At 35.1% G+C, this 24268-nt stretch overlaps 1 protein-coding gene across 1 annotated transcript in view; it reads left to right on the top strand.

The window, feature by feature from the left end:
• RXFP1 (relaxin family peptide receptor 1) overlaps positions 1-24268 on the top strand; it is a 45768-nt gene that overhangs the window by 17129 nt on the left and 4371 nt on the right. Inside the window, exons 3-15 of the mRNA XM_032687095.1 lie at positions 10626-10730; positions 11582-11687; positions 12831-12902; positions 14419-14490; positions 15538-15609; positions 16453-16524; positions 17187-17261; positions 17545-17616; positions 18569-18640; positions 20506-20577; positions 21807-21878; positions 23141-23212; positions 23435-23664. Coding sequence (XP_032542986.1) covers positions 10626-10730; positions 11582-11687; positions 12831-12902; positions 14419-14490; positions 15538-15609; positions 16453-16524; positions 17187-17261; positions 17545-17616; positions 18569-18640; positions 20506-20577; positions 21807-21878; positions 23141-23212; positions 23435-23664 — 1164 coding nt within the window. The remainder of the gene's footprint in view (positions 1-10625; positions 10731-11581; positions 11688-12830; positions 12903-14418; positions 14491-15537; positions 15610-16452; positions 16525-17186; positions 17262-17544; positions 17617-18568; positions 18641-20505; positions 20578-21806; positions 21879-23140; positions 23213-23434; positions 23665-24268) is intronic.

Below are 24268 nucleotides of genomic sequence, written 5' to 3'. Positions count from 1 at the left end.
AGAGGTGGCATAGACCTGGGATAGTCTGGAAAGGGGGTCCTATATGTTGAGAGAAGAGAGCTTGGCCATTTGGTTGTGATCTAAGACCGCAGGGAGAGAAAATCAGCCCTGACACATTTTATTTATTGGTATTATCATCTTACTAACAGCCTGCATATTTTCAGAGGTGCTCTTCAGAGCTGCTGATCTATGGCAGATGGGGAAACTAGGCTTTCTATTCCTTGATAGTTTGCCTGTAGCCATGGAGGACAGCCAGGTGCATGATGCCCTGCCTCACACGTTGCCTCCAGCTCTCTGGAACCAAGCAGGTGAACTGTTTACCCATCCCAGCCAGGCATGTTGCCATCAGATCTGGGTGAGAGGAGTGGGATTTTGTAGTTTTATGTAATTTACTGATACTATAAACTTACTTTCTGTTGTAATTAATCAAAATCCTGAACAAAAATTGCTCATTCTGTTCTTTTCCTGTAATCATCTTGGCATAAAGTGGTAGAAATTGCTGATGGTGTTGCCCTCTTATGTTTAAGAAGTCCAAGGTCCATAAATCATGTTTTATCCATGTTTAATTTCTGTATAATACCACAAGGTCTACAGTACAAGGACTTGCTGAAAGCATACAACTTGATATAATGCCAATTAGGATATACACAATTTTGTAATGGGAAGTACAAGACAGTATAGAATCACAGAATCATTTAGGCTGGAAAAGAACTTTAAGATCATTGAGTCCATTAATCAAAGAGAGCTCTTCACTTCTCGTCTGTATCATTACTGATACAGAACTGAGGTATTCTTGGATTACCAAAAACAAATTTCAAAAATTCAATTAGGACTAACATGGATTGGCAATGAGCAGGGACAGTGTTGTAAGAAGGGATTTATTACTGAACCCTGAAAAAACAAACAAGCTTCATCAAGTCTTAGCGTTCTTCTATAGGAAGGAACATACAAGACAATTCAGCTCCAATATTGAATCCTCTTTTGTGTCTAGTAATTCAAGAATGAGTTAGCCTTGATTTCTGAAAATCTGAACTACAAAAGATGAAGAGTCATTGTATTGACTTATTGGGAAGACTATTCTGTTGAATAGTTTTTCTCATATCTTGACTCCCTATTCTTATTTAGAAATGCATGCCATGTATAACAGATTAATGTAATATTCAGCAGTAATATTTTCTCAAAAATTGGTATTGCAGTCAAACTTCATTGTTCAGTTAAAGTTTCAGTTATTTCCTGAAAATATGGAATGTCCTGATGAGATTTTCTGCAATACCTCTACACTGTAGTAAGTGTGGGGAGCTTTGTGGGATAACTCGGTTTTGTGACTATTCATCTTACTTAAAATACAAGAAAGGAAGCCTCAGTGATTAGCTCCTGAGACAAAGAAACAATGTCTTTTTTTTTTCCCCTGCAGTTTCGCAGGACCACCTCAGAATGACTGACTTGTGTCGCAGTTATATCTGGCTCCTTCCACCCATTTTTTAAATTTACAACTAGTTTTCAGTTGAAGTCATTACTCCTGGTTACAGAAAAGAAATTAAAAATTAAACTATTCCAGTACAGTAATTGTTTCATGCAGTACCATTGAAAATTTTAATCTCATCCACAAGGTATTCTAATTAAGTAGCTCAACTTTTAAATTCCTGAACACTTTTTCATCAATTTGAATGAGAACTTTGAGGTGGCAAATCTACAAGGTTCAACTCAACAAGTGTGGGAAGGAAAAATCAGTGTAGAACCTCAAAGGAATTAAGAAATACTTTTTTTTTTTTTTAATGCATGTATCTCAAACAAAGCTAGATAAACCAACTGCTTTACTAACAATTTCTTTGGTAATGATAAAGCACAGTAAAACCAGCATTATAATATAAGGAAAAAGAAAGTGAAAATATGTCACAGACTGTAGTTCTTCCTGTGATGGAAAGAGCAATATGTTGAAGAAAAGGAAAAAACCACACTTCTTTTGAAAATATAATACTGCTGTTTGAAAACAAAACAAAACAAAAAAACAACAGATGCTCTAAACACAAGAAAATTCAATATCCAACCATTCAATAGAAGCCCTTAATTGTGCTGAATATTAGCAGCAACTGCAATTACTGAAATAACAGTTTTAAGAAACATCAGTGAATGAAATAAGAAGAGAAGCAAATAGCATAAAAAGCACATGTAGGTCTTTCAAGAGAGTTACTTTATAAAACTGTTTGAATGCCCTTGAAACAAAAAGGCAGCAGTGCAAAAGAGACCAACATTATAGGAGCCTCTGAAAATAATGAAACGCATCACTCCAACTATCTTGTAGCAAGTCCATCCCTTTTTTCTTTTATTTAGGAAATTTGTCTCATTCCCCTCTTCATTCCTATAGAAACATTTATTGTTGTAATCTTTGAGATAATTTGCAGTATTAATCCTGTTTCAGGCACTGTGTGTGCCTGGTAACAGCAAAACATCATTCTTAATATTTCAAACTAAACCAAATCCTCATTGAGAGATGTGTGCTCAGACGTGCTGTAATCACTGTTCATATCCAGCCTCGGCACATAAAGATTGGCTTTGTGGTGTTCTCTTCAATTCTGCTTCCTCTTTCACTTCCACCATTGTCTCCATGTCCAAATAATAAACATAAAAGTAAGGTCCAGAGAAGTGAAATGACCTCAAATTACGACCATAGGTAGAGCTGAGAAGAGACTCTAGATCTCAGACTGCTATGTTAGTGCTTAACCTCAGGGTGTGGACATTGGGAGGCTCCCCTTGATCTATTGCTAGATAACCTTAAATGTGCGTGGAAAATACAATCTTATCTTTTTAACTTGAAAACATAGTCCATCAAGTAGAAGTGAGCGTCTCTGCAAGTCTGTCATGATAATAATATTTTTAAATAAAAATAATTTATTTAAAGTTTTTTAAATTGTCATAAAGCTCAAGGTTTTGAGGAATTTCCTTTTTTAGACTTGAGTATGGCAGTAAATTTTTCTCTGATATTCTTCTTCATTGTCATTCTTGCTGAAGCACCAAGTTCTTAATTAGGCTGAGGGCACTGTGAAGAAGTTAGCCTGTATCATGCTTCACCTGGAGTTATTTTTGTATCTGTCAAAAAAATTGAAAATGTGCAAGGAAAGAAAAAGATATAGCAATTCCAGCATCCTTCTGTGCCCAAGCTTGTTTAAGGATCAAGTTGGCAAAGCAGAGGAAGTTTGATATTGTTTTGTCCTACTGAGACTAGATTTGATTTCAAACATAATGGCTCCTGGCTAATTTTCCAAGTAAGAACTTTTCCCATTTGTTTACAGCTGTAAGATTTGATTCTGTAGCTACTTGGAGTTTATAGATGAGAGGTTAGAGCATTTGTTTACTTCATCAATTTTTAAACATGAACAGGAAGGATAAATACCAGGCATAATCACAAATTCTGCTCTCCTAATGCTATGGCAGTGTTGACATGGGATTTGTTCCTAAAAGAAGAAACTAATATTTCTTACATTGAAGACATTACAGCTGCAATGTTACTGTTAATGTAGTCTAAACAATCTCTAGGCAAATTCTTTGATGCCCAGTGGCATAGTAAAAGTGCCAGGTACATATTCCCAAGTACAAATTCATGGAAAGAAGTGTTTTGGGATCTGTGCTTTGACAGTGATGCTTAATGATAAAACAAAATTAAGATTAGCAACAGTAGATTAAAACAGCATTTGAATAATGAAAGCAAAAATAACAGAATAAGAATATTTTTGATGTCATTTTTCACTGAGCCTACATGTGTTTTGTTATCTCAAGGTGCATATTTGTTTAGATGAACAAATTCTAACACATGAAAAGTTGAAAAAAAAATTATGAAAAGTTAAATTGTAGCATAAATGTACTCCATGCATTTGGACAGAAGTAAACTAACATTGCCAGTAATCACCCATGGTTGATGGGGTTTTTTTCAAAATACCTAATGAGTCACTGTAGGCTCAGCAGTAGTACACACACACACAAAATAATTCTTTTATCTGCTCCTAATAAAGCATTTAAATTTTAAAACTTACACTTCATTTTTTCTTTTTCTACGTTCTCTGATGTGCTGTCTACTTAGAGGACTGAATGAGCAAGTTTTTGTCCTAGATACTGGTCAGCTTTCCCTGAATAAAATTATCCTACTATTACATGCAATGATAAAAGCCTAATATTCTCAGTTTAACCACTTTTGTGTAATTATCTCTTCTGGATACAACACTGAGTCAGTTACCATTTCGTAGTCATAACATGCTAATTATGAAGTGCTGCAAAAATTCTTAATGTAGTTAAATTTTAAATCACTGAGAGACTGAATATTTGTTTTTCCTGTGTGATCTTTGTTGTATTATTGTTCCTAATATTTCATACATTCTGCTGGATCATCAGCACGATTTGGTCATCAGAACTGTAAATTAGCTGTAGCATTATTGTTATGCCAGTTCATGGAAAGAAGCTTTCCAGTAAATTGCAGAGCAGCTTACCTCAAGTCTCTTGTTTCAAAACCACCCATGAACTCTAGAACTCTAGAATTTAGTTCAGGAGAAATATTGAGTTATGATCAGACCTGAAAAAGTACTGGGCTTTTCTCTGGACTTTACATCCTACCTGGCCAATTTAAAAGCATATTTTATAAGGTGTCTCAAAGACACATCCCTATTACTCTGTCACTAATATAATTATGTGTCAGCATCCTGTAGCTACATGTCCTTAAAACATGTACATACCCCTGTATGTAACGTACAGGTGCACTCATTTCTTTATAAATAATGTTGCTTTCAGATTTAGAAGTTTTACTAACTTCCATTAGTGTTTGATAGTACCCAAACCTGCAGTCAAAATCTATACAGTTATTGGATTTCTTGTGTTCTGTTCTAATTTAAAACGCAAACAATACAACTGATGTAAAATCTCCAGCCACACCACCTGGGGTTTGGACCACAACATATCTTATGAAGCAAGGCTGAGCTAAGGAGAACTGGTCTGGGCTGACACCACTAAAATCAATGGAGAGACTCTCACTGTCTTCAGTGAGCAAAGAATCATAACGTCCCTTAATTAGGAAACTAATGAAAAGCTCATATGTTTCCAAAAACCAGTGTTTGTGACTCATGTACCAGCCTTCCTAAAGAGAACTAGAAAAGACTATTTGGAATTGCTAGCAGTGATTTTAATTTTTTTTCTTTAGATGAAGAAATCTAGGCTGTGGTCTGCCGCAACTTGCCACAGAAACAGCAGACATAATATATAGTCTCTTCCCATGCAGTCTGTGATATAACTTTCATAAATAAATGTCTCAATTTTTTTTTAGCTCAAACTTAACTAAGAATTTAGTAGATATGGTTTATACTTTGTTTAAAGTTAGGGTTAATGTTATACCACACACTGAAGAGCTCCTATGCTCCATCTCAGAACTGATAGTTAATAGAGGTTCTTTTATTACTAGTAATCTCTAGGGGAAATGATTATGTGCAAATAACACAAGTATAAACCCTATTTAGAATAAAAGGTATTTAAACATAAGAATTGTAAAAAATGTAAACAGCAGAATTCTTAATGATTTCAAAACAAAAATCATACACATTGTACCTTATCACTTGCACTTCTGCAAACCAGATTGATTTGCCATGAATGGGACATCAAAAACCAGCAACTGCTGTTACACATTTGACTACACTTTACTTACCAGCAGCAATAAAATTGGCAATGGAAGAGACAATGTATCAGTGTTTTATTTTATCTTTTTTCATAAGCAGCATCTTTAATTATGCAGAGCAGTTAATGGAACAAAGCAGCCTGAGCTATTTTAAGAGCACAAGTTTCCTCAGTGTTTAAAAATTTGGCTTCTGGACAATTTTGCTGATAGTTCTGCGAAACTGTTTTTTGGCAGCTAGGCAATGGTTGCAGTGTGTCTGCATTTGTTTTTTAATCACAGTGTCATAGCCACATTTTTCCAGCCCAATGAAGCAAGAACAGGCATGCAGATTTAATTTGTTTCTGACTCCGGAGGAGTTCTTCACTGGCTCAATGTATTTACCATTGTGTTACTCCCAGGCCTAAGAAGTCTCTGAACAGAAGACAGCATTCTGCTCCGCAGTTTTAAAGTTCACTTATAGAGGTTCGTTAAGCTCTGTGTAGCTCATAGGCTGAAAATCACAAAGGTTTCCAGAAGAACTGGGGCAGGGAGCAGCTGTTTGAAGTCTTGCACCTACTTGCCTCTAAAAACACAAGACCTCGTCTGCTACTATGTGCCACACACTCATTGGGTGACTGGCTTGCCTTGTTTAATAAGTTACAACATATTACATCTTTTTTTTTGACTAGTTTATAGAAATTTAACAGGATAAAATAATACTCTATATAATCTCATGGTATTTTCATATGTGTTTCTTTGAAGGTCTATAGATTTACAGACAATTATTGCAGTTCTGCAGATTCATTAAATCATCATCTAGATTTCCATAGCAGAAATCTAAATTTCTATGTTTCAAAACATCTGTACAAAAGATATATACTTTAGTATTACAGGATTACTCAATGGGATGAGAAACTTTAGATGCTCTCAGTTTCCCATTTTTGCCTCATGACATTGCAGAAGACCTTGACAATTTTATTTTTGAAATTAATACTAATAATGAGTAATGTTATAGTCTCATGTTTTCCTGGCATGGCATTATTTCCCATCATACTTAAAATATGAGATTTTAATGTATGAGGCACTATTCAGTTTTGCACATTAAATAATAAATTTTGGTTTTGAAGCATGAAATAAACATTTTATAGTCCATAGTGTACTTAAAATGTAGCAAATACTTGGCAAAAGATAGGATTTTCAAGCTTCACAAGGAAATTTTTTTATGTGGCCAAATTTTATTCTTGCTGTCATTGCCATTTGTCAACAGTATATGGCACTGAAATAATCAGTTTTTCTCTGATGTGCAAGTATCAGCAAATATAATTGCTTTACTGAACTTCTGGAGGCTTTTAATCAATTAAATGTTGTTGATAACTAAGAGGAACTTTTACATTTCACTAGACTTATGTCTCTCCTGATCTCCATTGTAGTGGCGTACTGCCAAGTGAACTTTGAAGCAACTAAAGGTTTCATAGGTGTATTCATGCCATTAGCTTATTTTAATGTATTTTAAAAATTGAAAATACTTTGAGAAAAACTTAATAGAAAATCAGAATAATTTATATAGATTAAAAGTATTGTTATAAAACTAAAAAGCTCCTCTGTGCATGTGTTTTATGGGAATAAAGATGCAGTATTGAGAAGATGTTTATCTTTTGGAAATTTGAGCCTGCTTATTTTCTTAAAAGTTGCACTAGCTTAATTAAGTTGTTTTAAAATCAAGAATAAACTTGGTAGGCATATAATCTAGCTCATCTTGAGAACTGTAAACCTTATTTGAATTGATTTATTTCCTGTCTGTTTTACTATGATTGCATTGTCACATATAAGCAGAAGAACCACATTTCAATTAACCAGAAGGTACAGGAGGCAGCCAATGTGCAGTGACACACAGTTGGGTGTGGGGTAAATTGCCTTTGAATTGACTGATAAGATGTCCAGTTCTAAGTTCTTAATTTTTTCTGCTTGGATATGTAAACTGGGACTGTGAAATTCCCTCATAAATCTGAATGCTCCAGACACCACAACACTCCACTTGGTAAAATCTCGGTGTGGTTTTGGTCTTGCTGTAAGTTATTAGGCTATATCAGTGTGCCTCAACGCTGTGGAAAAGGGCAATTATATTTCTACATTTGTAAACATTTTTAAAGGAAATGGGTTTTCCTTGTATGAAAAGATATCTTTGTGAAAAGCCTGAAGTAATTTCTTACAGCAAGAGAAAGTTTATTTGAACAACTGACAGAAAGATTATGTCCACCAACAGCAAAGGCAAAACCAAAGGGAGACACAACAGTGTCTCTTTAGAGTGTTTATGCATTTAACTGATAGCATTTCTCTGCATAATGAAGACATGGCCAAGAGAAGGGGAAAGTATATAGATAACATCCTGGCCATAAGCTCCATACTAAGTAAGATGTGTGCCTTTAATTAGCAAAGATGATATTTTCTTGGATCTGTTACTGAAATGATTACTCAAATCTGTAGTTTGTCAGGATTAAAGTGCTCTTTCTTGTTCCCATCAGAAGTAGTAATCGGCAACTTTTAGCAAGGAACAGTGTACTAATCTGTAGTAAGATAAATCCAGTTTACCAACACTTATTTCACTTATCCCATGTAAAAGAAGATTTGATGATGCCTTGTTTTCCTAGATCTCTGGTTATTTTACAGAAGCACAGCCAACATAATCTATTTTAGAACTGGCTCGGGGGAAAAGCAATTTGTCATTTGAGCTGTACTCTCTCAATGATAGATTTGGGATTTCAAGACCAGTACTATTACCAGTCATTTCTTAAAGTGTTTGGAGAACCTCGCCTCAAAAGAGGTTAACAGGTCACAGACCTTCCATATAAACTCTAAACAATCACAAAGTGATTTACAATTCTGCCACTGAATGCTTCATCAAATGTTTCTACTAAATACAGTTATTTGCACAATACATTCTTTCAGGATTTGACAAAATAGTTAGTATGAAATAAAGACTGTCCCAGGTTTGGGCATAAAACTTGACCCAAAGTGTATATTTCTGAAGGTCAAAAAACCTTTAACAACTTGTTAGATTAGATATGCCTTCGTATTTCCAGTAGAAGGCAAGAAAATCAATTCCATGAGAAAAGCCCATTATTTGAAATAAACTGACTAGAAACTCCAAACTGGAATGATTCCAGTACAAAATAATCCATCTTCAGTGCGATTTTTTCCCCTTCTTTTTTTATGGCCACCCAAAAATACACAGCTGCCTCTCAACTTCCTCAAAAATGCTGTTGAACCTTTCCTTTGTAGCGAACTGCTCCATCATTCCCATTAGTGTGGGAGGCCCTACTCATTTTCTCTGCAGATGTGCAGTGATGTCACCTCCTGTACATGCTGTGTCACATGGCAAAGAATTTTAAAAGTACGAAAAGGCGGAATAAAATCTTGCATATCTACTCTAGAGTCAGAAACAGGGAAATGCAGAAAAATTATACTTTATGTGTTCATTGGCTTACAGGTGGATTAGAATTTATGGCTCTTAACTATATGTTTAAAAGGTGCAGATAAGTGGTTAGTTGTCCAAAACTTTCTACGTCCATAATTATAATTTAGAAAATCCAAAAGTATTTGAGACTATATTCCTGACTGCAAAACATTCATTTGGTATGATTAAAACTTCAAGAACAATCTCATTTTTAAAAATCTTTACAAATTTATTTTTAAAAACACTCAACAAAAGATTCCTTTCTTCTTAAATCTTACCTTCTCTGTATATGTTGTGTTCCCACCAGTTTCTTCTGGTCCCAGTTGATAGGTCCAGTCATACAAATGAAAGTCAATGGATGTACTCCAGCTAAATATCCAGGAATAATGATAAAGGAAACCTCATTATGGTCCCATCTATGGGGCAGTAGGTTTATAAGGCAATTGCCACTTGGCAAAGAATCTGTTCTCATTGCTTCACCAATTACAAATTCCATGTTGCAGGCAGTCCTAAAACTGAGCTGCTTCTAAGGATTTAACACAGGAAACAGTAATGTTTCTGCAGGTTTGCCAATGCCTTTCACTCAGTTCAAAATGCATTAGGAGCATTTCTGCTGCTGTGAGTGTTCATTAAATGAGATGCTTTAAACTAAAAGGGTGTGTCAAAGGTAAAGAGAAGTCAGACTCAAATTGATACAACTAAAATCCAATCGCAGCTTTTAAAGGCGAGTTACCTTTCCCTTTCCACTCTTTTTTGGAAGTGGTTACCTGATCAGTTAATTTACAGATCTCCCATACACAATCGACTTCCAAGAAACAAACAACTAATGTATCTGAAGTTATTTCCAGCACCACTGTATCTTGAAATGCCCCTTTGGTGGAAGGAACTGAAAAGTTTGCTCTTCAATTTTTGCTTTTTTAGCCATAAACTCATTTCCAGTATATTTATGCACAGTGACCAAACTGATAATACAGAATCATGCTTTGTTTAAGATGCCTGTTAAGCTTAACTTAAACACACTGCCTTGAATACATTACACCAAGCCTCCCCTTCTCTTGAAAAGCAGGCCTTCATCTAGATTTTCAAAAAGAAATTATAGGCTGTGATAGTGCAAGATGGCTTTCTGAAAGAATAAATCAGAGTCACAGTAATCGTTTCAGTTTCCATGGACAAAGTGACAAACCCACACATTTAAGGATGTAGGGAAATATGGTTGCCTCTCATCTTTAGACTGTCATGTAAACAAAAATTTCTAATGTCAAGATTGTAGTTTTTTCAGTGTGACTGTCACAGAAAAAGTTGTTGAAGGCATAATAAATTGTTCCTACTATGCATCTTATAATCTCCATAGCTATGTCTGATTAGGCAGCTCTAAAAGATAAGGTTATCTATTGGTCTGTGAAATGTGCTGGAAAAAAAATCTCATAGTATTTAGATAAAACTTGATGCAACTAAATTAAGATATTACTACCTTCTGTTTGTATTCTAATGTCTTCTATTTGTGGTCTGTTTGTGTTGTGGTTTTGTTTGTTTTTTTATTAGAAGACAACAACGGATGGTCTCTGCAGTTTGATAAACATTATACAAAGGACAAGTACAATAAACTGAAATCTCTGTATGCATTTCAGAAAAAGACACCTGAGTGCTGTAAGTAATTACAGATATTATTTGAGTGATTATTAATGATGATTCCTAGAGAAAAATACACAGCAAATATATGTTTATCAGGAAGAGAAAGATAATGCAGTTTCATTTATAGTAAAACAGAATTAATGTCTCAGATAAACAAATGCTAATTTGAAGTTAATGTCAGTTTCATTAAGGATGATTCATTTTCTGCAAGAGGAGTGCCAAACATATGCCAATTACCATATTCCAATTAGGAGCATAATATAAATGTTTATTTGAATATGTTGATACTGCTGGAAAGACATATGTTTCACACATATTTCAGAATTAAATGAAGGCAATATTCTCCCCAGTTCGTGTCTTTGTACATCAAATGAAACTTGCAAACCTGCTCCACCTATGCAGGCCTTTGTACAGACTTTTTGATTCTGCTGCCTACTGTGAGCAGTAATTTAAAACACAGAGTTGGGCTGAAAGGGAGCAAAGATTTCCCGACCCATTTTCAACGCGTTTTCACCCAGGCAGAACTGTGCTCATTCTAGTAAAATAAGAGAACTGAATAATCTAAATAAGTGGTGCAAAAAATCCATGCCAGATTCCTGTACAACAACCCTAAGTCTCAAGAGCTTTTAAAAGCCCTTTCACAGAGGTCAGAAGGTAAAATAATTTTTGTGTTCCTTTATATTTATTGTTAGGTTCTTATCAGGTCTAAATCAATTATATAAAAACATGCCTTAATTTCTGCGTAACAGAGCCTGCTATGTCTGCCTTTGTGCTCATTGTTCTTTTACACCATATTTCTTTTCTTCACATCCCATCACACCACACATCCCACCTTTTGCCACAACCACGTTCTTGTTCTCATGCAGTGGCTGGTGATGTGCCATCAGAGTGTACCTGCCAAGGGCTGGAGATCTTCTGTGATGCTGCCAAATTACGAGCTGTCCCATCAGTCTCTTCAAACATAACCGTAATGTAAGTAAAGAAGTAATGTGGTCTCTTGCTCTGTTTGGGTTTGACTATCAATCCTGAAACCTTTTCACAACTACAGCCTTATAATTATGATCAGTTGACTCAGCTGGTGCTTGGAAAGTACCATGTCTTCCTGCTGACAAGTACTTTAATGTTCTAAGTAGAGATTCTCCCTACATAAAAGGAGAGAAAAGAAACTAAAAAACTCAGTGTGAAGTGAAAATTTTGTTTTTGTAAGAGTGACTTGAGCTAGTAAGAGTTTCAGAAAATCTAAAGAAATCTACAGAAGTTTCCTTTAAAGACACAATGCTTAGAACCTTTTTATTATACTACAATCCTGCCAATATTCCTAGTCTGTATTTCTGTCAATAAAGTCAATAATCTTGAAATCAGTGGAGCTACCTGCTTGAGCAAATCTTTTTAGTTCTCAGTTTATGTGTCTGAATACGCTGTTATTTGAAAGGGTTTAATGTGGGCTGAGTCATTGCACAGATATGTATGTATAAGCCAAACCTTTTTAAGAGATGAGAAAATGGTTGATGTGCACTTGGTTTGCATATCACTGTTTGAGAGGCAGTTTTATGTGTGGTGAGCAGAGTGCAGCATCACGTGTCCTCAGCTGAGGATCTGCCTTGTGAAGCAAGGGCACGGATCCTTCCAAACTGTACCAGTCTGTACTCACTCATGGCTGATGTTCTCCTTGTTGAGTTGGTTCAGCTGCCTTTCAGGCTAGATTCTCTTCTAATCCAACCATGCCCTGAAGGAATTCTGGTTTTGACGGGACACTTGAGTATCCCCAGTGGAGACGGGGACATAGAGACACATGAACTGGGAAATAAGCTCTATATGCATTTGATATTTGAAATAAATCTGTAATTTATACTCAAAACTTTTTCGTTCTTAGATTTAACTACTATGTTGCCAGTTTTCCTGGGGACATGGAAGAATTTTTTTTATTATTATAAAGCATTTATCTTACTGTTTAAACAGATACAAATATTCAGACAAACAGAAGTAGCATGTTCAGATAGTTTCATGTTGCTTTCATTATTTAGCAGTGTGAGAGCTGCTCTTATTAAATAACGAAAGTAGCAGCACTATAGGAAGCTGGGACAGTAGTTTTACTGTATGTATTCATTCCTACAGGTCTCTTCAGAGGAATCTGCTAAGAAAGCTTTCTGCTGATGTTTTCAAGAAATATCAAGATCTTAAAAATCTGTAAGGGAGTACTTCAACCTAAAATATCTATTTAGAGCCTTAAACATTCATCCTCTCTTTGTTCCATATATACACACACACAGAGCTTATCATCTAAGTAACAAAATTCTGGTTAATCTCACCCTTCAATACATCATATGTAGCCCATTTGGCTCAAGTATCTTGATTTGACATCTATTTTTTTTCAAAACCATAATCTCTGCATATTTAATGTTTTTTTATGGACTGGTTTATAGCAAAAAAATGCTAAACTTTCACTGTGTCTGAAGGAAGTTACATTTATAATGAACAGTATAGGCCAAAATAAATTAAAGTAAGTCAATCCGTTTATTCTGCAAAACAAAAGTTTGGAAACTCAAACTTCCCACTGTCATGGGAAGCTCAGTCACATGGCACGTGGTTTTACTTCTAATTATGTCTGGTACCAACTCAATAATACCCCAACTAGTCAAACTGTTATGGCAGAACAATACTGTGTGATATTTTACAATGAGTAACATTTATGTTGTTCAAAAATCATAGACTTTAATAATTTTTCTTGATCTAGAATTAGTGAAATTAAAAATTAAATGTAAAGTCTAGAGCAGGGCTCCTATGTCAGTTTAAAGCTCTCTTTTATGGGAACTGTGCTGTACTGCAGCACCATCTTGTGTTCTTAAAGTTAAGTGTCGTTATGACGTTACAGTTTTGAAAGGTACATTTTCATTAAAAGAAACATATCCATGTCTATCTGTACAAAACACTTGCTTCTAAAGTTGACTTCACACCCGTCTGATCTGAATGATTTACATTTTCCAAAAGGTCTTGAACAGTGTTTGACAGAAGCCCAATGTCAGATCTCTTATTGCTTTAACAAGAATGCATCTGGATGCTTTATTAACAGTAATTTAATTTAAAGAACTTATATTTAAATATTGCTCAGAGAATAACAATATAATGCTTTGAAATTATTTGAAAATTATTTAATATTTGCAGCTGATAATATTTTCAGCTCATTATTTCATCAAAACCAGAAATTAAAAAATTAGTATCTTTCGTTTAGAGAAGATTAGTAAGATTTGCTGTACATTTTTATTATATTATCTTAAAAATGGAGCATTTTGAGAATTCTCTGATACTACAAATGGAAAATTCAAAAATTGTTTTAAACTAATATTTTTTGTGCAAAATTTTGCCTGTAGCAGAGATCTGGCTAAACACAAAGATTGGGTCACACAGGTGAGCACTGCAAGTTTAGGACCTAATCAAGGAGGTTGCAAACAAGGCAAAGCAAGCGACCCTTTGAATGAATTTTGTAATTCTACTCTTCATGTGTATTTCTTTAAAAACACCTTTGCAGTCTTTGCAGATATAGCTGTGAAATGGTTATTGTCAAATTCGAGGTGTAACAAGTTTGAAAACTTATTTTAAAGTATAAAATTTACATTCAGTTTAGCTGATAGACTTTAATTATTTACTTAGGTTGCTTTAACTTTGCTTATTTAGAGAATTAATTGTTGGGTTTCTATCTTCTTAGGTATCTTCAGAATAATAAAATTAGAACTATATCTGAACGTGCTTTCAAAGGATTATACAATTTGACAAAATTGTAAGTATTGCTTTTAGAATATTGAAGTAAAAACCAGCAGTCAGAGCTCTGAGAGTCACTATGGATGTCTCACTCTATTTCATTCCATGTTAGGAACTTACAAAATGGTCCAAATCTTTAACTCAACGATTGGATTGAGAAAACAAAGACAGAATAAGAGTTATCTGTGCAGGACGATACTTTGAAAATACAAATTGGCTCCATACTTCACTCCTATTCCTCATATCATCAGAATGGAAGAAGGAGATAGTATGATAGTTACCCTGCAGAAAATCAAAGAGAATGAAAAAGAAGTAAAATGACAGTGAGAGCTTGTGATGGATGAAAACTCTTTAATGCTGTTATTTTGGTTTACAGAAGCAATTCAAAGTAACCAGTATAGGTAATGAAAGGAACACTTTTTTCTTTATTTTGCAGCAGCTTTTTAAGAGGTGTTTCCAACCTGCAAGAGATGTTTTTAAGAGATGAAAGAGACAACACATAAATTGAATTGTTTGATTAAGATTTTTTTCTGCAATATTTTTTAAAAAGAAAGTTTTTTAAAATTGTACCTCTTATTTTTTCCATCATATGAGTGTGGTTGGTTATCTGTTATTACAGCTGCTGTTATTATCTTCCCAGATCATTTATAGTACCTCTTCCCCTTCTTTTTCGGCCTTTCTTGTTCCATTATTCTGGCATCTACATTTATGACTAGTATCCTTAGCAAAAACTGAACAGGTCCAGGGAAAATCCATGGAACAAATCACTCCACAGAAGGAAACAGGGAAGGGCCTAAAATATGACACAGTGAAAATATTTAGCTGGCTGTGCTTTCTTATAGATAAGACAAAGTGCTCTAATAATTGCTGTTAAAGTCCTCACTAGAGAGAGTCTTGTTGTCAAACAACGGCATGAAAATTACCATATTCAAAAATTATAATTATGAAAAAATAGTAGTAGTTTTCTGATAAATTATCAAGGCAAAAATAATATTAAAACTCATTTTCATGCATCTACTGCTAACTAATCATTCCATTAATTCATCTTTGGTTGATCTTGTTTTAGATACCTGAGTAACAACAAGATAACTAGTTTGGAGCCTTTTGTTTTTGCAGACCTCCACAGACTTGAATGGCTGTATGTTGCTTTCTTATTTGTATGTTTATTTATTCAATAAATAAATTTAATAAATTTATTAATTCAATAAATAATTCATAAAAGAGAAAAATTTTGATAACTTCCATTTTTGTGCATAGCAGTACTTTTTACTAGATAATAACTAAGGAACTCCTGTTGTATTGTGCAAGGTAAAAATGCAATTGACTTTGGTGAGAGCAGAAAAAAGTTCTTGGGCCTTAATGGCTTAGTGACTGATGGAATATACAATCGTAAATAATGTCTATTAGCAATTGCTTGTTAACAATTAATAAATTAAGTAACTCAGATACTATAAAACAGTAGAAAGATAATTTTTTGGGCCGGTCTTTTCCTGTAAATAATGCTTGAAATGTCCAGACAAAATGACTGTCATAATCTGAAATATTTTCTTATTACTGCTTTTCAGACAGATTTCAACTAAGAAAAGTCATTAAAAATAAGAAAATAATATGTCTAACCTTCTTCCATGTCTTTGGAACTGTTGGATCACCACAGAACACTACTGTGTTGTGCTGCTTTGTTTTCACAGAAAATCCATTCAAAGTATCTTGATCAAAGAATTTAAAAAACTCAAAGGAAAACACTTTTTCTAAGATGAAATTAATTACTTTCTCAGAATTAATTTTTTTTATTAAATTTTTCTGAAAGGAAATTAATTCAATTAGGGCCTTAACTTGTTAAGGAGTAGTGTGCTAATTTTTTTAAGTAGTTTGACTGAACATTTGAAGAAATCCACTATAAAGTATGTTACTTTTTATTATCTGTTCAATTTAATACTCAAGTCAATTGTCAATCTGATACATGCTTTGCTGTAATTTATAGGATAATTGAAAATAATAGGATAAATCGGATCTATCCATTAACATTTTATGGACTCAAATCACTTATTCTTCTGTAAGTATACAAAAGATACAAAAGAGTTATTTAAAAGAACAGAATAGAAAGAGCACACACATTTAAAAAGTTTTTTATAATGACTGTGCTTGCTCACCGCAGAGTGCTGGCAGCACATCTGAAGCTTATTCTTACCCTGGGCAAAATGTGTTGGAGTAGGACACGCCATGTCTGGAAAAGATTAGGAGAGATGGGTGGAGAAAATGGTAAAGTACATCGCTGAGAGTGCAAGGATGAGGCAGCTGCAGCAGTTGTGCAGTTCCAGTTGTCCTCCAGAGCCGTGGTGCAAGAGGAGGGTGTCCCATAGTCCCTGCCCCTTGCAGCAGCCCAGCCCTGCCCCCCAAATCACTGTCTATAACCTACTGCTGTTGAATTGCACATTGTGTTGGCTTGCTATGTTTTATTTCAATAGCAGAGAAATGAACACCTTTCCTTTACCTGCTAATTAACAAGTTAAGGATAAAATACTGCTCCACAGAATGCCACAGTGAAAATATGTGGAAGTTTAAGAAAATAGTACTATTTTCTCAAAACTATAAGAAACAAATTAAGATTTGAATTATTTTTTTTCCAAAAGTACAAAGAGAAGAGACATCAATTTTTTTCTATAACATTAACTTTGGGCAAATACAACTAGCTATACTATTCCTCTTTTTTTCCAGGGAAATGATGAATAATTCTCTTACTCGTTTGCCTGATAAACCTCTGTGCCAATATATGCCAAGACTAAACTGGCTGTAAGTATACCTTATTTCACTAGAATAATATTATTTTGTTGTCTTTGTATGGCACTTCCATGACACTTTTTCTAATGGGGTACTGGATCTTGCAGGCTGCCTGCTGGGTCACCGCAGGTTTGATGACCTGAAGTCATCAATTAAGTGTGCAGAAGTATTACATGTCTATCTCCCACTTTCTTCTGTGCAGTGATGAAGTTCTGGTAGTATTTTTCTTTAATTACCTTAGAATAACTGCCTGAATTTATTTTCAGTTATTAATGGGGTTTTCTTTATATTCTAGAGACCTTGAAGGGAACCATATCCATCATGTGAGAAATGCTACTTTCATCTCCTGCAGCACTCTAACTGTGTTGTAAGTAATAGGATATGCTGGCTAGCCAGAGTGAGATATGCCTGTGCTGAACAATCAAGTGATTCATTACAGCTAATAGAAAAGTTTCCTGAGTATCATGGTTATTTATTTCTTGAGTATATTATTAAAATATTTCATTTGAAATGACACCCACAGGGAATTAATCACTGTTTACATTTATAGCAAAGTTCAGCAGTGAAATGTGCAACTAAACTTCACTGAAGTGATTTTGGCTGATACTAAGGTTTAGAAATTTTCGTTATAATTTTTTTCTTGGAGGCAAAAATCTCATAATAAAAAGCAGAAAATGTACAAAGTGCATAGCTTGTTGCTTCATTTTAAAGAATTTGATTGGCTGGTAGGTTGCCTGGCTCATCAATTCTAGAATTTTCCTCAAAGTTTCTTCAATGATGATGTAACCATCTTCAGAAAATCCCTTCCACTTTTTGAGACATTAGTAGGCTCCATGGTATCTGTCACTTTCAATTTTTAACTCCTGTGCAGTACCCATGTTCTTGGCTTTCTCATTGTTTTTAAAATCCTGGTTGTTCATTTAAGGAGTAAGTTCAGTGGCAGATGAAATAAGAGCGAATGAAAAGTTGCACAACCATGTGCCTGTGTCTGAGATGTGATGAGGTCACAATCCTTCCAGTCCACTCAATGTTCCTCCTGCCCTCAGTCAATTTACACCAGCTTCCCATGAGTGTGTATATGTGTGTGTATGTATATACATATGCAGAAGTATATGCATCTATAGGATGTATAGGCAAAAAAAATTACTTACCAAATGATAAAATGGTAAGCTTCTAGATTAAATTAGCTTGTTAACTGATTTGGGCAAATTCGAATTAAAGATGCAGAAAAGAGAAAATTTTTAAAATTTATAAAACCGCTTCTCCAAAACCAAATAGATATCAAGAAGGAGCAATGTAAGTTTGTTTTGTTCTTTCAGGGTGATGAGACAAAATAAAATCAGCTCTCTAAACGAAAACAGCTTTTCTTCTCTCCAGATGTTAGATGAATTGTGAGTAGATTTCTTCTCTTATTTGTACAAGTCACAAAGTTTGGTAATTTATATTGAAAATATCATTGATCATAAATTCTATTTCATATGACACGCTCTGGAGATGTCATCCTTTCTTATGGTTTTTTAATATGTATTGAACAGGGAAGAAATAGTCAACAAAATGCATAGTCTGTATCAATAATACTGGGGCTTTTGCTCACAAGATTGTTATGTTCCCTGAACAGAATAATATTCATCTTGCATTACCACAGTCCAGTGCATGTGTGCCTTCAGTGTCTTTTAGACCAGTTTGCCAGCTTCAGTTGGACTGAGATCCTTACTCCTCTTTTATTGGGATTTATGTTTAGTAAAAATAAGGTGAAAGGTAGAGACAAAAACAGTACAGATGTGCTGTTTAGCCCACGTGAAAGAATTCTCATCATGAAACAATATGTTTAATTAATTTAAAAATTAAAGGTATTTTACTTTCTTTTTGATAGAAACAATATAACTGTAAGTTATGTATCTAATAGTACTGTGGTGGTTTGAGCTACCACAAAAATCTAAAATCCAATTTCCAGGCTTCCCCCACCCCTTCCCACAATTTTTATCTCAACACCGAGGAGAAACTTTCAGGCAAGAGGCTTCAATAGGGGAAAAGGGGAAGTATATACATTTATTTTACACAAATAAATATACTGTACAAGCTAAAAGCAACTATGTACATAATATTACACACTTCTATCAGTACCTTTAAGCTTGTCCCTCAATTCAGTCCAGGAAAAGCCCTTCAGACTGATAGGTAAACAGTCTTTCTCTCATGGGAATGTTCAGGGAAAAGAGTTCACTCCCCCCACCGACCTCCAGCTGTTTACTGAAGTCTCTTCTTCCTTACGAAGTCCAAGAAGATAGTTTGAGTCCATGCTCCTTGGTTCCATGTCAGTCTCTGCTGTGTGATTCTCTCTCTCATACCTCGGTTCTGTGCTGCTGTAGTTTAGTTCAGCTTATCACACGTACGCATCCTGGAATCTTCATTCCTCCTCCGAGTTTTCGGCTGTCCTCCATTTAAATCACTGCAAGGACATCCTCCGGGCCTTTCTCTGGTCCATCTCCAATTTCACCTGGGGTTATCTCCCTGGCGCCGGGCTGTGTTCAGCCCATCCACTTTGGCTTGGCTCCAATGCTGAGCCTCCCCTCCACTTTACAGTGAGAGGGAAAAGAAAGCCCCCTCTGCAGTCTAGCTGGAAAGGGGGCGGGGGGAGAAGTGGGCCTGGCTCCTCGCAAGGAGCTTGCCTGTCTCTCTCCACACTTACCTTATGTTGTGAGTCTCTCTCTCTCTGTCCACAACACTCCAATGCTGCCTCCAACCCCGGCTTAGCCAGAGCTGTGGGGCGGCAGGGCCCCCCTTCCCCTAGGGGAAAAAAAGAGGGTTCTGCCACCCCTGAGCCTTCTCACACCCACACACCCACACAGCAGCAGCCAGACAGACAGATTGCCAACAATTTCCAGCGGTTGTATATATATATATGATTTTTCACAGGAGTGAATGAAATGAGCAGTGATTGGCCCTCCAGGGGAGACTGCCCTGGAATCCAATTACCTCACCTATAGGCCTCCCGGCTCCCAGGGGGGCAATTTTCAAACCATGACAGGCACATCTGAACTAGTAACACAGAGAAAGATTTGATGGATCTGGCTTCCCACCTTGTTTTAATAGTATTCTATTAAAATAGAAGTTTCTGATAACAAGTTTCTGATAACATTTGCATAAACAATATCCTATTTGGCAGCTAAAATAAAATTGTGTATATTGAAATTGCAAAACTGTTTGGTAAAATTATTGAGCCTAGTAAGAGTTTACTGTATCCTTCCTGTTTCTGCAGAGATTTGGGTAGCAACAAGATTGAATCACTTCCTCCATATATATTTAAGGATCTAAAGGAGCTTTCACAACTGTAAGGATTCTTGGTTATTATTATATATAACTGTATATTTCTCATTTGATATGATACTTTTAGTCATGTGTGCGAGGAAAGAGAAGAGCACATTTGTTTGTATGCATCATTTAAGCTCTGCCTAAAGTACACTTATCCCAAAAGTAACTCTATATAACCTTTTGTCCAGAATAGTTTTGTAAAAGATGTGCATTTTCACGTACCAAAAGATAGCAAGTTCAAATTCTACCTTTTTCTAGATCTTATTAGTATATACAAAATTAGTTCGGCTTATCACACGTACGCGTCTATGTTAGCTATATCATAAGAAATTAATAATTTGATGGGCATATTTAATGTACTAGCAGGATTTGCCTCAAAAAATAGATCATAAACACATAAGACCGTCATAGAGATGCCTTGATTGCAACTGCTTTGTTCTCATGAAAGCATTCCAAAAAAAGCATAAGTTACTATAAAGCCAGAAAGATAGTTTCTGTTTTTCCTGACACGTATACAGGCAAATTCTCAAATGCCTCTGCTGGAAAGTCCCAATCTTTCCTGTATAGTCTGAAAGAGGCACTAATCTCAACACTGAAGATCTCTGACGAAGAGGAGGTAGTACTCACAAATAAGTATAACTTATTTTTGAGATTTTCCAGCATCTCTGGGATCCATCACAATACACCGGGGCAACCAAGTGTGTACCGTTGCATTTATTGAGTTTGCGCATTTTAATTACAATATTAAGATGAAAACATAAAGAAAAGTTATAGGGAGAAGTAAAAGAGGATGTACCTAGAAACACTCTTGCACAGAGTGACAGTGTATAATGCTAATGTTTATTTTTCCATTCTGTCCCTGTCCCTTGAACTCACATGCAAAATCAATTGTAATTTTTTTCTAAACGGATGCAGTTCAGATAGGTTCTTTTACTTGAAAGACAAGTCTGTAAAGATTAATAACTAAATATTTCTATAGTCAAAACCTTTAAGCATCAGGCTGGGGGAGGAAGTTACGTGTCTCTGTGTGTGTGTACATGGCAATAGCATGCTTGTGAAGCATCCGACCACTCTTTCCATTTAGCATTCCAAATAATGCTAAATGATTCTTACCTTTTGCAATTGTAACTGCCAAGGGTACAAGTCCTTCCTACAGGACTAGAAAAGCAAGTGGGTTATGTAGTTTCACTTTATTTTTAGAACAAGCAGTAAGGAAGATAGCCAAAGTTACTTATGTTTTATTTACAGGAATCTTTCTTACAACCCCATCAAGAAAGTACAAATAGACCAGTTTGATTTTCTAATTAAACTCAAATCCCTGTAAGTATCAAGTCTTTATATTTTAGCTATATTTTCTTTGTGGTTATACACATCCCTTGGAAGAACATGATCCGGAATACATTTTGTAAGAAATCGTCCTTGATATATTTTATGGTTATGTTGATGATCTTCAATAATTTAAGCCTGGAAAATTACTAGCAATACTCAAGTTTTTCTTCCTGAGAATACCAGTTTTGTAATGGAATTTTTTCCAGCAAAAAGAGACCATAAATTTAGCTTAGAGAATAACATTGTCAGCTATTACAGAACAAGAGTAACACAACCCTCATTTGACATTGTACAATTTGTTCCCGGGGCTTAAGGATAATGCAAGGTCCAGCTGGGCCTATTAACACTATGGGCAAGTACTGTTAGGATACGTAAAGATTGGAATTATAAAGGAATTTCACATATCTACAAGTCTGGAGACACATTTCCATTTTTACACAATCTACTGCTAACACCACGAGAAGAACAACGGTTAAGTATCATTCAGCTTCCATGTCAAAGAAAGTTGGGACTTAAATAAATCTTTCTGAAGAGTTTAGGGGAAGTTTTTATAGGTGCACCAACAGAGCAGTTGCACCATCTAACACAGTGAAGAGGATGCACTGCAAAAATACAGAAACTGAAGTTCTAAAAGAATAACTTGCACAGATAAACTTTACTGATCTAACACTACAGGGGAAACAATATTGCTGCTTTCAATATACATAAAAAAATTAAAATGAGGAATCCCATCTCTGTGTCACAAGAAAGCCAGCTTTTTCCCTTACATGCTGTGGTCTGTGTCCCAGGTTCCTGCTGTTCTCAACATAATGAAGACTGAGTTCCTGCAGTGGTTTGTTTGTCTAGTAAAGCACTCCCTGGGATAAAAGACAGAAGAAACATCTAAAATATTATTACTAGGAGAAGTTATTATTTCCTCAGAGATAATGAAAGAACATCAGTAGAATAGTACTTCGGAAGGGCAACACGTTAATCAGAAATTCAGAGATTCTCATGGCTGAGAGCACCAAGAGTTTTCTTCACAATTCTGGAAGAGCAGCGAGTTTATTAGAATTAACTGTAATTTATTTTATTCCTCTTGAGATTTTGTGCGGACTTTCTGGTCAAGTTTCAAAGGGGTAACAGATTAGATGAAATTAAAGTTCACCTCTAGTTTCCTATACTCATCATGTAATCACAGTTAAATGCTCATAAAGTTTGTTCTTTTACTACTGATTTTCTATGGCCTTTTACTGAGAATATATTTTTTACAGCAGTTTGGAGGGCATTGAAATTGCAAACATCCAGAGAAGAATGTTCAGACCCCTGAGAAACCTTTCCCACATGTAAGTAGATTATTCTAATTTGCTTTCCTTAGTCTGAATTTTACAATTAAAGAATACTGGATAATTGAAAGCAGGCATATGAAAAGCAGCATATGAACAGTTGTCAAATTTTGACAGATTTTGATTAATTTTTCTTCTTTCAGAATATGTTTTCTGAGTACTTACTAGAGGGTTTTCTGATAACCAAACTAGAACCATCTCTTATCTGTTTCTCACAACCAGATATTTTAAGAAATTCCAGTACTGTGGCTATGCCCCTCATGTGCGCAGCTGTAAGCCCAACACTGATGGGATTTCCTCCCTCGAGAATCTTTTAGCTAGCATCATACAGAGAGTGTTTGTCTGGGTTGTATCTGCCATCACCTGCTTTGGAAATATTTTTGTTATCTGCATGAGACCTTACATCAGATCAGAGAATAAGCTGCACGCCATCTCAATAATGTCTCTTTGCTGTGAGTACACCATGCATAAAAGAATATCTTTTTAGTCTGCTCATAGTATGTGTGATAGTTCTTACTATAATATAGTGACATATTTCCAGCACTGGATTAACTGTACTTTCATGCTGTTGCAAATGACAATACAAAATACTGTACCATATATACCAGAAGTTCTCATTAAATGCTGCCTTTGGTGGATGATATATTCCAAAGCTTTCATGTTTGGTTTTCATGCTGAGGGTATTTTCTCAAATTCCCACTTTCTTCAGCATAAAAAAATAGAATTTCAATGTTTTCAAAGGTAAAAAGAAATATAAATCTATATTTATATAGATTTACAAGAAATATAAATCTATATTTCACTATGCATTTCTAAGTAACAATTTCTGCATGTAAATATTAAGATATTCTATTTTTTGCATGAGCAAAAGGTTACTTATGCAAATAGAGAAAATTAATCTCTCCCATATCCCCAGTATTAGGAATTGGGTTTTTTTATTTCACTTCTAAAAGTAAGACAAGTTTATGGATGAACTATCTGGCAGTACAGTTACTACAATCTTGAGTACCCTGTCTCAATACAGGAGAGTCTGTAAGTATTTCACAAATGTAATTA

The sequence above is a fragment of the Chiroxiphia lanceolata genome, chromosome 4 (genome assembly GCF_009829145.1).
Source record: "Chiroxiphia lanceolata isolate bChiLan1 chromosome 4, bChiLan1.pri, whole genome shotgun sequence".
In the NCBI taxonomy this organism is placed as follows: Eukaryota; Metazoa; Chordata; class Aves; order Passeriformes; family Pipridae; genus Chiroxiphia; species Chiroxiphia lanceolata.
This window is presented reverse-complemented; position numbering and strand designations above follow the sequence as displayed.